Genomic DNA, 17,616 nt, shown 5'->3' with positions numbered 1-17,616 from the left:
CTCAGGCCACCCACCTCCCTCCATGGACACCTTCCATACCATCCACCTGTGGTCTGCAGCCATGTATTTTTTTTTTTTCCAGCACTCCTTGTGATCATAATCTTTTTTTTTTTTTAAGATTTTATTTATTTACTCGGGGGGTGGGGCTGGGGACAAGTAGACCCCTTGCTGAGCACAGAGTCCAGGGTGGGGGGCTTGATCCCAGAACCCTGAGACCATGACGTGAGTCAAAATTGTAAGTCAGACACTTAACCAACAGAGCCACCCAGGCACCCTGGTTGTAATGTTAATCATACCTTCCACCTGGGGGTGTGGGGCAAGAGGACACAGTAAGTTTTATGAGGCCACTCACCCTGTCCTTTGTGCTTATCATTATATTCCTAGCACCTGGACACAGAACTTTACACTCATTAAATATAGTGAATAGTAAATGTTCAACAAATAGAAGCTATGATTACAACCTCCAAGCAGAACCAGGGAGACAGCAAACTCTGGACTGACCCCAGAGGACCTTCTGGATCCAAACTCCATCCACTCTCATCCCCTCTTTGCCCACGTGTCTTGTTCGACTTGATGAGGGTCACCTGGGCCAATTCTGGAAGGAAAACTAAGTGTGGGTGGATGCCTGGGTAGCATGGTGGGGTTTAGTGCTTTTGCTACGTTGGCTGAGTCTTTCCACCAGCTGGTCTGGTTGCAGGGGTCGGGGGCAGGGGCTGTCTTTCTCTCAGGAGTACCCAGAGGTCAGCTGAGCAACCTGGAAGCCAAGCTGCTTGAAGGAACCCAGAGGAGCTGAACTCCCATGAGAAAAAGAGAGGAATGGCTTCCAAATAGCCAAATTGTTCTAGGCAAAGACAAACAATCACCAAGGTTTGGTTCTTGAGTATGTATTTTTTACTGAAAAAATCATTCATAAATTAACATACAAAAATGTACAAACACATGAGTAAATAATGTAATGACAAAGGACTATTTTTGTGAAAAGTGTTTTTAAAACATCTTTAGATTTCAGTGCAAAAACGTACCCCTGGCACCTCTTAAAACATAAGAGCAAGCTCAAAAAAAAAAAAAAAACGTAGTGATGGAAGGAAGCTAGCTACCTTCAATGCCATTGTCAACGGTGAGTGGACACAATCAATACTTGTGGCTGTTGCTCAATTATTAACGTCTGTGGTAGAGGAGCTCCAACAAGAATCCCTGTAATGTCAAAAGGAATATTTTTGCAATAACTCTTCGCCCAGAAAAACAGCATGAAAGGAGAAACATTTCCCTGCAAGCAGCTAAGACAAGACTGATTTAAGGGGTCACCCATCAGTAGCCTTAAAAGAATTTCAGCTGCCAAAATACGCACAAGGTCACATTTGATTCTTATTGTTCTTTTTTTTTCTTTTTTTTAACTTGAGAATCTCACACCATTAATAGCTCACGGGCCTGGCTGTATGTTCTTAACTTTTATGTTTCCCACACGATCCTCGACCTGGTGGGTGAATGACTAAGCGGTGCGCAGTAAGAGATTTCACACTAATAAAACAAACTCACACATGATCGCAAAATAATTTCAGTGACCTTACTTCAAGCAGTGAAAAGACACCTTTCCTTCTATCCTCAAATCAAGCATTTTCTTTTTAAGATCAAGTGTTGAGCCTTTTGCCAATGTTTTGTTCTTGGTGGGTAAATACGTTTGTGAAAAGCTTTGCACGGGACCATTTTACAACACTGCTGTGTACACACATATCATCTTTAACCAAGGACTGGCCCAACCTAGCAAATTCTTCCAAATGACATCATGGCTGTATCATCCTGAAAGTGGCTCACAGCCTTCAGTGATGAGAGAGGACAGGAGAAGGAAAAGGATGAGGAGAGTCAAGACCAGCACACCGGCCTAGGGGGAGGCAGGAGAAAAGGGAGAAAGAAATCTTTATTGCTCTGGGCACCAGACTTCAAAGGAAAACTAAGTGAGCTCCTGTGTGTAATGTTCTGTTGTGAAGGTCTTTTAAAGCATGAGATGCTCAACATTCTTTTAAAACATAGGATACAACTTACCAGCATTTTCAAGGGCAGCAGCCTGCTCTCTCATATGAGCCGATAAGAGCTTTGTAATGCAGTTGCTTTTCTAAAATACCACTCTATTCTTCAAAAGAACAAAAGCACGAACAAAAAACAAGGCCTGGCCAATCACTCCCACAGCTTGTGGGGATCATATGTCCATGGAAGCGACACATGCAACGGAGAAAACCCCAACCCACACGTATCTACACAAATACACTCCCCTACACACACATCCATGTAAACCATGAAAATTAAGGAAGTTGAAGGCAAACAAGGCAATTAAAAAAAATATGAAGTACTTTTCAGAAAGTACTCCTAATCACAATATATAAATATGTTTTATGGAAAAGGAGAGGAAAAGACTGGCATTTTTCAGAATCCTGCAGAAGGCAAGAGGGACCAGAATCGAGGGATTTGGCTCAGGGAGAAACAGAGGCACAACTTCAAGGGCAATTCAGAATCTAACTTCAAGAAGTGCATGGGGTGTGAACCCAGCACACAGGCTTGGGTCCTGGCATTGTCTGTCCACCTGCAAAACTCAGATGGGTCTACCCTGGCCCCCAGCTGACCCACAGAACACAAATGTCACCTGCTCCCTGGCTTCTTCAGTCCATTGCTCCTTAGTTCTAGGAACTGGTTCATAATGTTGACAAAGAATCTTTCCAGAAACTGAAAAGGGAAATATTCAGAGGAATCACTGAAGCTAGCTGATAATTTAGGCACAGATTTCAGGAATTGTGGCCAAGTTCCAAAAGAGCAAAATAAAATAAAAAAGAGGCAGAAAACTGACCCACCCACCCTACCCCACCACTCTCAGTGATGAAAGAACAAAGAATAAAGTTCAGAGATCCAGGGGTGTGTGGACACAGAGGCCCCCCAAAGGGTCTGCTTTGAGCAGGAGGGCTCCTGTTTAGCAGAAGACGGGGATGAGACTGTACATGCCCAACTGGGAAGAGAGTCCACAGCAAAAGTCAAGAGCAAGACTTCTGGAAGAGGAGGATGGGAGGGGGCAGGAGTGAGCTACCAGTGATAGGCTGGACTGTCTCAATCTGTTTGCGACATGCCCTATGTCCACTCCCTTCCAAAGCGATAGCAATTTGGGAGGTGATAGCCTTCCACTGCATTTTAACTGAGTTCCCGCATTTGCCAACCAAATAAGTGATCTAATATATAAATCCTCGGTTTGAATTGGAGCCAGCTATAAAATTAAATTTAAAAAAGGCATTTTACATGGCTTATTTACAATTATACTTCTTCAAGAAGTGATTATTATAGGTCTATTTATCTTCCCCAATCCCTCCCCCCACCCTCCATCCCCACCCAAAGCAGGTAAAGAAAGAAAGAAAGAAAGAAAGAAAGAAAGAAAGAAAGAAAGAAAGAAAGAAAGAAAGAAAGAAAATGAAACCAAAGAGAACACCAGAGATGGAGAAGAATGGTGTGTGGAGTTTCATTTGCTCTTCCTAAAACGCAGCTGCCCTGTGGTGGGATTGCCTCTTTGCTCTGAAGGCCAAGAAGCTTCAAAGGCCATTCGTAGGAACAGGCTCGGCGCCAGGACCACAGCAGAGCTCAGTTCCGGGTCTGGAGATCCTGGCTGAGACGGGACGCTGGGGTAGGCGACCGGGGGGTTGGGGGGGGAGGAGAGCAGCAGGACAGACATCCGTCTTGTGAAAATAGAAAGCCAGTCCTGATGAAGGAAGCTCCCCATCCACAGTGAAGGCGTTTTGTGCGTGTATACTGTTCACATTTTCTCCTCAAACCCTGTGATCCTTCATCAGACACTGTATTTCTATTCTCTTCCTGGGTGGAGCCCCAAGACCTCACTCCCCAGGTTGCTTTCTTGGTGGTGGTGGGTAAAGCAAACACATGTTTTCTCCTCATCTCAGTACTCGGTCACCTGAGCCAGCTCGGGTGTCAAGTTGACAGTAATGTTTTTATACAAGGCGTCGTATGTGATGTTTGCAAAGTAGTTCAAGTTGTTGAGGCCGTCCAGCCCTTGTCGTTCTTTGGACTTCCGCAGCAGAGCATACCTGTTTAAGCAGAGAGCAGAGGGGTGGCTCTGAGTGAGGGGCCAAAGCCCAGGGTGGTGCTCCTGCCTCACATGCCAGGGGACCGGCCTGCCCCGGTCAGCTGCACCACACCAAAGGTGGTTAGTATTAGAAACACCTTCTCTTACATGCTGGGTACTTCAGTTATGACATCATTTCATTTAATGCACCCACTCCTTAAGTAAATGAGGAAACCAAGGCTCCTGGTGTTCAATGACCTGCCCAAAGTAGGGGGAGTGGGAGGTAAGATATTACACATACATCAGATGAGCATGGTCCGGGTCTGCATTCAGTATCTCCCTACTCCTATGACAGTGGAGTTCACACAATCAGAGCTGGTGCTCCAGAGAACAGTCCTCCTCCCAGTAAACGAGACCAAAATGCACTTTTGAACACGTGGAGATGTCATTCTACTGACATGCCTCAATTAGGCCAGGATGGAACTTCCTTATCAAGTGCACCCACACAAACAGAAGCTTGGGGTGCCCTTCCAAACTGGAGCTCGCAGAATGGGTGCCAAACCTGCTTTGTCATGTCAGCGCAAGTTACACAGAGACCTTTAACTGAGTGGATTTTTCTCCAAGGCCCTATCGGCTACAGAGAAGACCATGAAGCTTAGGATGTCAAATGAGCAATCTCCAAATGAGATCTATGATCGTATTTTTCACCGATAATCTGATTTCACACAAATGCCTGCCTCATGGAAACATGAAAATCTATCTAGGAACTATAAGGCAGCCAAAACAGGACCATGGAGAGGGGGTGGGAAGTAAGACAAGGGGGCTGCAATATGATATGCTCTGGGACATCTGGAAATGTGAAATATAGAGGATATTTGTAGAGTATCCTCTACAAGAGTAAATAAACTACCAACCTTCCAAGAAACTGGACTTCTCCTCGATGGTGATGAGGAATAGACTTGTACTTCCCCGTGTCACCTTCTGGCCGGCTCACAGAGTAGCCTGCATTCTGTACTCTGTCCGAGACAAAAACGTTGGGCTAGATAGATAAAATGATCAAGTACCACAGATGACCACACCTGTGCCGAGGTTGAGAAATCCCAAGATAAACAACAGAACTTCTTCTGCATCCAAATATTCAATTGCTTACCCTCTGGATTAAGTTCATGGCTTTAGAAAAGTAGGCCTACAATACAAAAGAGTGTTGAAAAAGAAAAGAAATTCGAAATTCAAAATTTTGGGATAAGGCATGATGCAGGTTCTCAGCAACAGGTCCAACAGGGAGCATTCCCCAGGAGATGAGTGCACACATACTCTCTCCCTGCCGGCTTCTTTGGGACCTATCAAAAATGCTTTTCTCACTGGTGGACAGCATCTTTCCTGTCCATAAACTACTATAAAGCAAGTCAGTAAAGCCAGAGTAGCACTGTGTTTTCCCTGCTTATGAACTTAATTACTCTGCCCACCTCCCCCATCGCCAGGGAGATGAACTAATTTGTATGACACCCTCTGATCTAGATGTAAAACTTCACAACACTATGGGGAAAGCAGAACTAAGGAGGTGTTTGGTTATTAATCCTTAATGTGATAAAGACAGGATTTCCCAAGTTGGGTTTACTGGAAGAAATAATACGTGGAGGTAGACTTTGGATATCTATGTGAAACTTATGGTTGTCTTCATATTTTAAAACTGTGGGAGAATATTATTTCAACATCCTCCTTTTAACTCCAAGTTACACTCTCCTTTTGATATTAGGAAATGCATTCTTGCTCTTGATTTGGTAAGTGCATAGAGAATGTCTACTGTGTGCTTGGGAATTGTGCAGGGCACTGGGGTGAACCAGCTCCTGTTCCTGTGCCCGGGGGCTCCTGCTGAGCTGGGGACAGTGCAAGCTGAGAATTATGACAGATGTCCTGGGAGAGCTCAACCAGTTACGTTCATGGAAAACTGTTCATCCTCACTAGGTTCCTTCTTTTTTTTTTTTTTTTTTTTAATTTATGATAGTCACAGAGAGAGAGAGAGAGAGAGAGAGAGAGAGAGAGGCAGAGACACAGGCAGAGGGAGAAGCAGGCTCCATGCACCGGGAGCCCGACGTGGGATTTGATCCCGGGTCTCCAGGATCGCGCCCTGGGCCACAGGCAGGCGTCAAACCACTGCGCCACCCAGGGATCCCCCTCACTAGGTTCCTAAGAAATCCAAATGGATGGATTAAAAGGAAGAGATGCCATTTTTACCTCTCAAACTGAGAAAGATTATGTCTGGACCTCCTCTGTCCAGTACAGCAGCCCCGAGCCACATGTGACTACTAAAGGGCTGAAGTGTGGCAAAATGTAAAAGGTGGTTTATAACCAGTAATGTAAGAAAGTAGGAATGTTGATGCACCACTGCTCAGACTCTTCTGCAACCTCTTTTGGAGAAAAATCCTGACCATAACTTTCCAAATTTGAAAGAGCATTTATTTGACTCTGTAGTTCTACAACTAGGGATTTAATTTGAAGAAATACTTGCATAGGTGAACAAGGATATTCAAAATTGTAAACAATGTTCCTTGACAGGAGAGGATTAAAATAAAATTATCATGTATCTACATAAAGGAATACCATGCAATTGTTAGAGATAATGAAGCGGCTCTCTCCATATTAACATGGTTGGAAAGAGAGACAGGATGGGTCTGGGTTGTTTGTATATGGTTATAAAGATGTAGAGAAAGAGCCCTGTTAAAATGGCTACTTCCTGGGAACGAAATAGGACAAAACCATTATGCTGTTTGGTTTATACGCCTTGTATTATCTGACTTTTTACCAGCAAGTATTACATTGTAATTAAAAATAACACCTAACTTTTTTTTTTAAAGCCCCTCTATAAAGTCAACAGATAAGAGGTGGAGATTCTTTTGCTTATTTGTTCCTTATTAGGTTACTGTTTACTTATTACTCTGCAAAAAGATCAGTTTACACTACTCAAATATAAGATCATTCTTGCAAACTTGTATAATCCAAGTCTTATCTGATAGTAGAGGCAAATCTGTGTACACTCATCACGAATATGTGACCTCTGGCTTGGGGAGGTTTTAGTGAAATGTACTATGAATATAAAACAGATACCAGATTTCAAAGGTATAGTGAGAGAAAAAATAAATGTGAAGCATCCCATTAATTCTTCATACTGATTATATGTCAGAAGGATATTATTTTTAATATATTGTGATAAATCTACTGTTGGCATGTATATTAATACATTAAAATTAATTTCATCTTTTTTTCTTTTTTTAAAGATTTTATTTATTTATTCATGAGAGAAAGAGAGAGAGAGAGAGAGAGAGAGAGAGATTGGCAGAGACACAGGCAGAGGGAGAAACAGGATCCATGCAAGGAGCCTGATGTGGGACTCGATCTGGGGTCTCCAGGATCACACCCTGAGCTGCAGCCGGCGCTAAACTGCCGCGCCACCGGGGCTGCCCTTTTTTAACCTTTTTAAACGTGGCTAACTAGGATGTTTCACATTACCTAGATGACTTACACCCTACATCTCATGCACAGCACTGGTCTGAGGAGCCTAAGGTAGCATTTTTAGATGGTACCGAAACCAGAAGAGGGGAGTACCTGTTCCACAGGTCGTCATCTTCTCCACCCCAACCCCAGAAAGCGTTCGGAAAGCCATTGATCTTCCGAAACTGTTCCACTGTTAAGCCGCTCACTCCACCAAAGAACTCAGTGTAAGGAAGCCTAGAAGGAGACATACAGCTTCGATCATCTGGGAATCCAAGGATGGTTTCTTCCCCTGGGAAGAGTCACCATTTCACTGGAGAACTCTGTCTTTTGTGACACAGTGCACTCTGTGCTACTACCCTGAACCACCTGCAGCCATTTCCTCATGCTGAGACGCAGGGATCTTTGTAGCTAACTACGTGTTTCCCTAATTGCTATGTTTCATAACAGCTTTATTGAAACATAACTGACATTCCAAATGATTCACCTAAAGTGTATAATTCCATAGTTTTTAGGCTATTCACGGAGTTGTGCAACCATGAACCCCAATCCATTTAAATACCTTTCATCACCCCAAAAAAGAAACCTTGTACCCATTAGCAGTCACTCCTCGTTCCCCCTCCTCCCTGCAATCACTGCTCGGTCTCTATGGATTTGCTTATTCTGGACAAGTCATGGGAGTACAATCATGCAACATGTGGCCTTTGGTAACTAGCTTCTTTCACACAGGAGTGTTTTCAAGGTTCATTAATCTGGTCACATGTATCAGGACTCCATTCCTTTTTACTGCCTAATAGTGTTTCCATGCTGTGGCTGTGCTAATTGGATTTTGCCATCTTTGCATCTCTCAGCATCCTTTTAGATTTAACCTCTTCCAGAGGAAATGATACTCACAGATACATATACTTGTCCAACTTCGTTGCAAAGTGCCTTGGCATCTGCCCACATCCATAGTAGTTCCGATCGCTTTCTGGTATATGATCCACATCATGAAAAATAAGACAGTCCCAGTCCAAATCCTTCATTGCTTCTTGAAAACCGACGTTGAAAAGCATGGCTCGATTAAAAGGTTGGGTGCCAACCTATAAGAAACAGGACTTTATTTTTTAAAAGGACTCGAGGAGCAAAATCTTCACTGCCTCCCAGCCTATAGGAGAGCTTACTGAACCTGATTAGGACAGGTTACTGAGCCAGAGATGGCTTGGCCAGCACACTCATCACTGCCTCACAAACCACTTGACATCTGGCCTCAATTTCCTTAGAAATAAGAAGGTTAACAAGCCCAAGCTCCTCTCTCCCAAGACTGTCATAAAAGCAAGCATTTGACCTCTAACAGCATCTGGAGGAGTATCCAGCCTCATAAAGGAAAGAAAGAACAATATAGCCATTTTTACCCATGGCTCCTTATCTTAAGGGGAATTTCCTGGGTCGGAAGACCAAAAACACCACCCAAAACAGCTCTGACTAAAACACCATACAAGGGGCCTTTGTTTAAGGGTAAACAAAGTTCCCTCCTAGACTCAAGTCAGCCAGTGTTGAGAAACATCCCAAACCAGAAGCATAGAATTGCTTTCTGCTCCCCCTTTCAGCTCTGGGTGGCTCAATCCTAAGATTGCAGTTTTGCTGGCTCTGCACTCCAAAGGTGGATTGGCTGAAAGTGCTCTAAACTGCTATCTCAGAACAGAAAGAATAGGAAAGGATGGGCCACTCACTTGCTCAACCACATAAAATGCAAATCGCAGGCGCTGGCGCTGAAGCATGGGAATCAGGTGTCTGAGCAGGACTGGGAGGTGCTCGTGGCGGTTCCGGAAAGGGATGAGGATTGCCACCTGGAGAGGGTCACAGCAGAAGAAGCCGCCTGGTTACCCCCTCGACTTCTGCTTTGTAGCAGGACACAGCCATGGAATCAGTAACCAGCTAGTTTCTGGGGTGTTCTGGAAGGTTGCCTTGTCCTCAACCTCAACTAAACAAAGAGCTATGTTGGCAGGTAGGCCCCTGTAGTACATGAGTGAACTTTGTTCTTACACGCACCATACTTTGTACATAGTGGGCCCACTGAATGAATTCACTCTAGACCACAACCCAGAGGAAGATATTCATTCTACACCATGACCCGGCACACAAACATGTCCATATATAAGCATACAACTAAAATGCACTCCACAAAATAGTACTTCCCCTTATGACAGGCAGCGCACTTTGAGATTATATATAGAGGGATCTATATGTATGTATGATCCGTACATATATATGAATTTTTAAAAGAATGCTGGTCATTAAATTGATATTATATCCCAGTGACAGGCTGGAAACACCCATCTAGTCCAGATCTGCTTTGTTCATTGCAGGACTGGCACAGAAGCAGCACTTGAGCAAATACTTGCTGAAAGAATAGAAGTGAGCCAGATCTACACACTGATGCCTCCTGATTGTAGTCCTGTAGAAAGCCACTAAGCAATACTAAGCATCAGGCTGGAAGCTCCACTCTTTGTTGTACTAAACTCATGGTAAAAATGCCAAACAAGGCACCAAGTACTGAATTTGTGAAGATGGCTTTTACAAATGTGGCATGAGAGACCCACCAACACTCCCCCTTGTTGAACCAGTATTCTTAAAAGGAGACAAAAGGGTCCTGCTCAGTCATAGGACTGATGTCCATTTCTGGAACTAGAGAGTATCCTTAGGGAAACCCACACCTCCAGAGTGTTTCCATCGAATGCAGATACTTTGCATTGGGTCGTAGGGTACAAATTAAGAATTATCATAGTCCGTGAATCCCATGGTGTCCTGGAATGATGGCAAGGCCAGATGCCCTTCCCAGCACCTCAGGCCTGATTTCACACCCTACCTTCCATCGAGGCAGGCAATCTGAAGGCTTCCAGTGACCTCCGAGCTTGATGGCTGGGTCTTTAGAGAAGATTTCATGGATGTCATCCATTGCGATTTCACTCATGTTTATGTCTATTGGGCCCTCTGAACAGAGAGGGGGTGAGGGAAGAAAAAGAATTAAGAGGCCAGAAAGTGACAGAATGTTTTCCTCCTATGACTGGGGTTTCACTCTCTAGAGAGGTTCAATGCTTTCTTCAGCTGACTGTGTTTGTCACAAGAGATGTGAGGCCCTTCCCCTGCTTTGCAACTCCCTGCATTTCAGTTCATCACTATCACTGGGTTAAGCAGCAAGTCAAGAAATTAAGACTGAGGGGAGTGTCAGCTGAACTTCTCCAAGGGGAAGGAGGGAAGAAAGAGGCTGAGCTTGGAGCCTTTCTGCACACTTTGAGGCAAGCACAGACACAGGGTCCTTACTCAGTGACATTCGTCATATTATCAAACAAGTTATAATCAGTGTGGGATTTATACTGAAAGATAAAGCTGGTTGCCTGTACTTTCTCTAGGACATCCTAACAGATCCCAAGTCACCAGACACGGGGGATATGCAAAGCAAAGACTGAAAAACATGGTAGAAGATGGCACCAGGAACATAGGCAACTCTGCAGGAGGGGCTGAAGGGGGCCAGGACACACAGAGCTTTCATCTCCTGCTTCCAATGGCGGGGAGACATTTCTAGTCTCCACATAGTGGAGGCGTACTGAGAGATGGAGAACTCTCTCCCTTTCATTTAATTTTTTTGAAGATTTATTTATTTGACAGAGAGAGAGTGAGAGCGCGAGCGAGCATGCACAAGCAGGGGGCGAGGAAGAGGGAGAAGCAGGCTCCCTGACGAGCATCTCCCTTTCACTTTAATCAAATAAACAGACACGTCAGTTTGAAAAGCAGGGTACGCTCTACTCACTCATGGAAGGGAGCCTCTCGGGGCAGGTATGGTTTGCAAAGTAGGTGAAGTCTTCAGGAAGAAATGTTGTGGTTTGTAGGAAGGTTTCACTGTGGTTCAAGTCAAGAGGGTAATCTAGAGAGGTAAGAAAAAAGGCAGCTCAGACCGGCACAAGTCATCAATTCTGCAAGTCTCAGAGGAATACCAAAGAAGCATTTTTCTTAGATATCATCTTTTGCAGAATCAGGACTCTAGACTAGCTCTTCACTGCAGCTAAAAATTTGAACCCATCAATAAAAAGGTTAACCAGATGACACCATTTTAAGCAGTGTCTCTATTCTTACTGTTACTATAGCTTTATATGCTGTGTCCAAAAAACCCTACAATGTAATTAAAAACAAGCAAACAAAAAACAACCAGCAGCCTCCCGCCCCATGTCTTCCTCTCTACAGGAACTAGTTTCACTTCTTTTAGCCAACTGCTTTAAATTTTTTTTTATTTTATTTATGATAGCCACAGAGAGAGAGAGAGAGAGAGAGAGAGAGAGAGAGAGAGAGAGGCAGAGACACAGGCTGAAGGAGAAGCAGGCTCCATGCACCGGGAGCCCGATGTGGGATTTGATCCCGGGTCTCCAGGATCGCGCCCTGGGCCAAAGGCAGGCGCTAAACCGCTGCGCCACCCAGAGATCCCCTAGCCAACTGCTTTAGCATTTACTTCCTGTATAGCTGTTCCAGATAATTCTGTTGTGACTTCCCACTGTGGGGCCTGTGGATTTTTGCTCCCTTCCCTGCCCTGCCCCTACCATACACACACACTTTCATCCTCTTGTCTCCAAACATCTATGATTGCTGTGGTTCAGCCCGTCTTTAGCATCTACACTGAAGTATTTATTCTATAGATACTATTTGTAGTTGAGAAATGTGGGAAGTTATGATTCCTTTTCTTTTCCTGCACAATTTGGTCTGTGGGCTTTGTTTTATATGGAGCCTGACCTAACTGCCACCACCATCCCTCTTAGGACATCCACAAGCATCAGGGATTCTCTCACTTTAGTTTCCCAAAGCAGGTCCCACACCATCCGACCCACTCCAGGCCCACTGGCTCTCCCTTGCACCTGCTATACAGATGTCATCCATCAGCCTCCCTCCCTCAGCATCCTGGAGACTCCCTTCACTGCTCACCAGTGTGAACCCTCACTCTGCCTGGGTTCAATGTTTCCCTTTTTCTTGCTGGAACATATCTTCCAAGTAGCTTCCTAACCAGATGATGGGGAGTGGTTTTTGAAACCTTTGTACACCTGACTGTTTTTGTTCTTTCTTACTTGATTCATAGGTTAGCTGGGTTTATAGAATGCTAGGCTGGAAACAATTCTCCCTAAGGATTGTGGAAGTGCTATCCACTACTTTCTAGATTCCACCTACACCTACCTGTTAAATCTGAAGCCAATTCCAGGTCTTTGTGCAAGTGACTGGGTATTTCTAAAAGTGTGATGAACTCTCTCTCAGTTCAAGAAATGTCACATTTCTATTTTAAGGTCTATTCTTACCCACTGTGTTGACCATTTGACCTTTACAGTCTAGGAATTCATGTCCTCCCTGTTCTAGAATCTGGGTGCAGGACTAGAGGTACCTCTGTGGGGAAGATTCTCTTCCTTCTGTATCCTACGCTCTTTCTGGAGAACAGAAAACATGAGTTAGATGTTGGACTTCCTCGTCCTCTGATTTTCTCATTTTTTTCAATCTTTTTAAGAAAGATTTTATTTATTTGAGAGAGAGAGAGAGCAAAAGAGACAGTGCACGAGTGGGCAGAGGGGCAGAGGGAGAGGGAGAAACAGGATCCCCGCTGTGCAGAGAGCTGGACTCGGGGCTTGGTCCCAGGACCTCTGGGATCGTGACTTGAGCTGAAGGCAAACTAATTGACTGAGCCACCCAGGCACCTTCTAGTCCTTCTTTTAATTATGATTTGTTATTTTTTTTATTTTAAGAAGTCCTTTTTATTTTCTGAATATTCATTTCTTACAATATACTTTTTTCATGTTTGCAATCCTTTTACCCTCACATATCACATATGTGATAGCTGTTTGGCATTTTCTTTCCCCAGCATAGCCTGCTTCTCCCAGTTTGCTGCTGCTTATTTGTTTTGATCTCCAGAACAGTGCTCCTTGGTCACCTGCTAATATTTAAGAATGGGGTACCAATCAGCTAACTGGAAGGGCTCTGACTGAGGTTCTTCATTGTAGGGTGTTCTGGTCAGAAGTCTGGTTTGGAAGCCTCCAGCATCAATATCTTAGGTTCTTTCTTTTTGGTCTAATCAGATTGCCCAGAGAGTGCTATTCTTTTTTAAGATATTTTTTTTTAATTTCTTTTGGGCTTGAACTCATAATCCGGAGACCAAGAATCATATGCTCTCTGACTGAGCCAGCCAGGAGCCCCCAGAGCACTCTAATCTCTTGCCAGAAGAGTGTAGTCCTTTTTACAAGCACACTGGGACAGAAGAGGAGAAAGGAGCTGGGCGCACCTAAGTCAAGCCAGGTGCCCCAAGTTGAGGGGCCCATTTTGCCATCCCTGAGGGTGATCAAGTCTCTAGTCTAGGATCAAGTCTCTAGTCTTTTGCCAGGATGGGGAAAGGATCTGGGTATCTGACTGCTTTTTAAATAGCTTTCAACTAATTTTTATCTTAGCTGCCACTCTTATTCTTATCTGCAAAAGTACTTGATATTGCTAATTCCTGAGCTTCTGGGGGATTCTGCAGTGGTTAGCAGCTTTCCCCGAGGCCACATTAACAGTCTGTCTTCTCGGGTCTGTTGAGCCCTGTATCATTGGTCCGTCTGCTTTCCGACTTCCAACTTCTTGCTCTCTTCATTCTTCAGGGTTTATGCCATTGACCTCCCCCCCCCCCTCACACACACACACACACACACACACACACACCTTCCTGTCGTCCCTAGGGAATCTGTGTGAAAGAGGACCTCCAACTTATGTTTTTACAGATAAAGAAACCAAGGCACCATATACACGACTGGTACAAGGAGACTTGGCTAGTGCACGACAGAGAAACTCTGGGTTAGTGATCTTTCCATTACACTGTACTATTTTTTCAGAGTACTAACATCTTACTCACTGATCCCCTTTGGGATCCAGGCAGGTTCTATGAAAATTAAAACTTCCTACTCAAACTCGCTTTTGCGCTGGAGAATTCTACAATCTTCGACTCAGATGTTTTTTAAACAACATTGTGAAAGGGTTTCCAAGAATCAACAGCTAATAAAATCAGTGAATCTTTTATATAGGCACATACTATCTGCTCTACAAGTGCCCACAGGACACAACTCAGAGTCGACTTGAAGAGAATTCAGTCTCTTAATGGGGGTGGGGGGCAGTGGGGACGGGGGAGGACAGAGAATGCTTTCTATCCTTTTTCTTAACAGCTTTCCTGAAAAACACCAAGCTTGCATTAATGGGCGTACACAAAACCAACATGAACCTTAAAGGCAAAATTACATTTACACAGAAATTAGCCCCAAGTCCTCAGTTTGTACATGCAAACCTGTCCTAAATTGATCTTTTTTGAAGGTATTAACATTTCAAAAAGCTATGTCAAGAACCTCCAATACTAATCATTACTCTGGATAATTCTGATTTTGCTTAATTATATGTGTGTGTGTATAAATATATAAATGATTTTCTTTAAGAAAAGTTTTCACATGTACCAGACAATGTGTATTTTGTGATATGCACATGTGTAGAGGGAAAAGCCACTTTGAAACAGCATCACGGTAATTACATTTGCTTCTCTGAAGGAGAAGAAATTCCCAGAGGCATTATAATAGCATTTTCATAAGCAAATTAAAAAAAATCACAGAAGAGAATAGTAATTCCGAGCAATGACAGAACCAAGCCTTAGAACTATAACCTAAACAGGAAATAAATGAAAACAAAACTAAAATGTAGAAGAGACAAGACACTATCTAGCCTTAGCAATCCTACCTTGAGGGTTTGTGAGAAGATACAGATAAAGCCGTTTCTACTCCCTTCAAACACTAATAAGCCCCATAGCAACCAGCAAAGCAAAAGACAAAAATCAGCACCACTTATTTTTTCTTCTGATTACTAAATTAATAGTCATTTTTTAAAGACCCCACAAATATACTTCTTTTTTTTTTTTAAGATTCCATTTATTTATTTGACAGAGAGAGAGAGAGAGAGAGAGAGAGAGAGAGAGAGAGAGAGAGAGAGTGTCACCAGTAGGCAGAGTGGCAGAGAGAGACAGAGAAACACCCTGGGATCATGAACTGAGCCGAAGGCAGACGACTCACTGACTGAGCCACCCAGGTGCCTCCAAATATACAACTGCTAAGTGGAAGTAAACCTGCCCTACACCTTGAGGAGAAACCTCCCCCCCCTCAAAAACCTTCATTTCCACCTAAAATTTCTTTTTTTTTCCACCTGAAATTTCTAATTTTAAACCTAAAATGTCTAATTTTAAATTCTTTACATAAAAATTTAATTGAGGGCAGCCCCGGTGGTGCAGTGGTTTAGTGCCGCCTGCAGCCCGGGGTGTGATCCTGGAGACCCGGGATCGAGTCCCACATCGGGCTTCCTGCATGGAGCCTGTTTCTCCCTCTGCCTGTGTCTCTGCCTCTCTCTCGCTCTCTCTGAATAAATAAATAAATATTTTAAAAAAATTTTAATTGAAACCTGCTTTCTCACCAGTAGAAACCTTTTAAAGAAGTGGAAGAGGCAGAGGAAATTAACGGCTTGTGAGCTGGTAAAGCTGCCTGGCTACTGTGGGGTGCCAGGTCTCCTTTCCAGCTGCCCAGAAATGGGCACTTCCAAATGACACCTTTTTCCTCTTCCTCTTTTTTTTTTTTTAGATTTTGATTTTTAAAGTAATCCCTACACCCAGTGAGGGGCTTGAGCTCACAACCCGGAGATGCCAAGTCACAAGCTCCCTTGGCTGAGTCAGCCAGGCGCCTCTTCCTCTTACTCTTCTACAGAGCATCCCTCCCGAACAAGGGAGGGGCTGGCAGGATAAAACAAGCCTGATGAATTTCTATGGCCATGGCTTTATTTTTTAATTTAAGTGTAATCTATTTTAAATCAGGACATGTTCTCCCAGCATGGGAGGTAGGAAGGGCAAAGAAGGCACCGCTTCTACATTTATAAAATGGAAAAACAGATATCCTTCCTACCTACAAATTCAGATGGCCTGATTATTCAACTTTGCTTTATACCAGTGGTTCAGCAGCCACGCCTGCACATTAGATCATCTATGAGACTTTAAAAAATCCTAATAATGCCCAGGCTATTTTCCAGATTAATTAAATAAGAACCTTTGGGGTACATGCGTTGATATTTTTTAAAGCCCCGCCTTGGAAGGGTTTTTCCATGTGTACTCGGGCTGATGGCTACCCCAATACATAGGGGTGGCAAAAATCTGCCTTCTCCCTTATCTTACCAAACCCAGTTGAGCAGGGACTGGGAAATGCTGACCAATAGATTCCAGGAAGAACGACCACTTTCCCTTTCCATTTGAGAAAAGACCGAACACTTGCCTCTCTGCTTGAAAAATGTGGAAATTTATATATACTAGAAAAACGTCATCAGAATGAATATCTGTACAATATAAAGAATTAGCATTTTTCACAACTTAGCATGCCTAAGGATGACCCTGCACCTGCTCAGTGAGCAGACATTGGAATGCTCATGGGCTGAGCATCTAAAAACTGGGAAGAATATCTAGCTCACTGAATATATTACCAAACACCCCGGCAATGACTTTATTCATGTTATTTGCTTATGGCAACAGACCTGTTTCCAAGGATGTGGGCAAGAGAACATTCTTCTGAGTACGTGACTATAAGAGGGTCTGGGCCAGAGATGTGAGAAGGTTTGTGTGTATGTGTGTATGCACGTATATATAGAGGTAAGAAATGTCCCTCTGGGTGAAAGTTACAGGTAGAATGAAATCTCCAAACTCATATTTAAGAATGAGAAAGGACAGGTTACTCAACCACTCACCTTATCCATAAGACTAAGTGGGGGGGAGGGGGCTGCCGGGTGGCTCAATAGATGTATGACCCTTGATCTCAGGTGGTGGGTTTGAGCTCCACTGTGGGAGTAGAGATTACCCCAGAACAGAAATAACTTTAAAAAAGAAAAAAAAAATCCTAAGTGGCTGGACAAGATGAACCCAGAGAATTTTATTCTGATGCCAATGTTCTTTTGAGCATCTCTGCCACTACTCACAGGAAGCTCTGCAGGATTCCCAATCTCACACACACATGGCTTTCGGTGACAAGAAACTG

General features: G+C 43.7%; 1 protein-coding gene across 2 annotated transcripts in view; it reads right to left on the bottom strand.

Moving 5' to 3' along the window:
* Nucleotides 1–868: 868 nt before the first annotated feature.
* B4GALT5 (beta-1,4-galactosyltransferase 5) overlaps nt 869–17,616 on the bottom strand; it is a 74,811-nt gene continuing 58,063 nt past the window's right edge. The window contains exons 3-10 of one of the 2 annotated variants that reach the window (XM_055305524.1): nt 11,331–11,444; nt 10,389–10,513; nt 9,253–9,369; nt 8,435–8,622; nt 7,655–7,777; nt 4,966–5,067; nt 3,941–4,073; nt 869–1,194 (exon numbers count right to left, since the gene is read on the bottom strand). In XM_055305524.1, coding sequence (XP_055161499.1) covers nt 1,159–1,194; nt 3,941–4,073; nt 4,966–5,067; nt 7,655–7,777; nt 8,435–8,622; nt 9,253–9,369; nt 10,389–10,513; nt 11,331–11,444 — 938 coding nt within the window. In that variant the 3' untranslated portion in view covers nt 869–1,158. Of the gene's footprint in view, nt 1,195–3,377; nt 4,074–4,965; nt 5,068–7,654; nt 7,778–8,434; nt 8,623–9,252; nt 9,370–10,388; nt 10,514–11,330; nt 11,445–17,616 lie in introns of those variants that run through there. The other variant, XM_055305515.1, reaches the window with a different exon arrangement.

The sequence above is a fragment of the Nyctereutes procyonoides genome, unplaced genomic scaffold (genome assembly GCF_905146905.1).
Source record: "Nyctereutes procyonoides isolate TBG_1078 unplaced genomic scaffold, NYPRO_anot_genome, whole genome shotgun sequence".
NCBI lineage: Eukaryota > Metazoa > Chordata > Mammalia > Carnivora > Canidae > Nyctereutes > Nyctereutes procyonoides.
The sequence above is the reverse complement of the archived record's forward strand: the minus strand, read 5'-3'. Positions and strand labels throughout refer to the sequence as shown.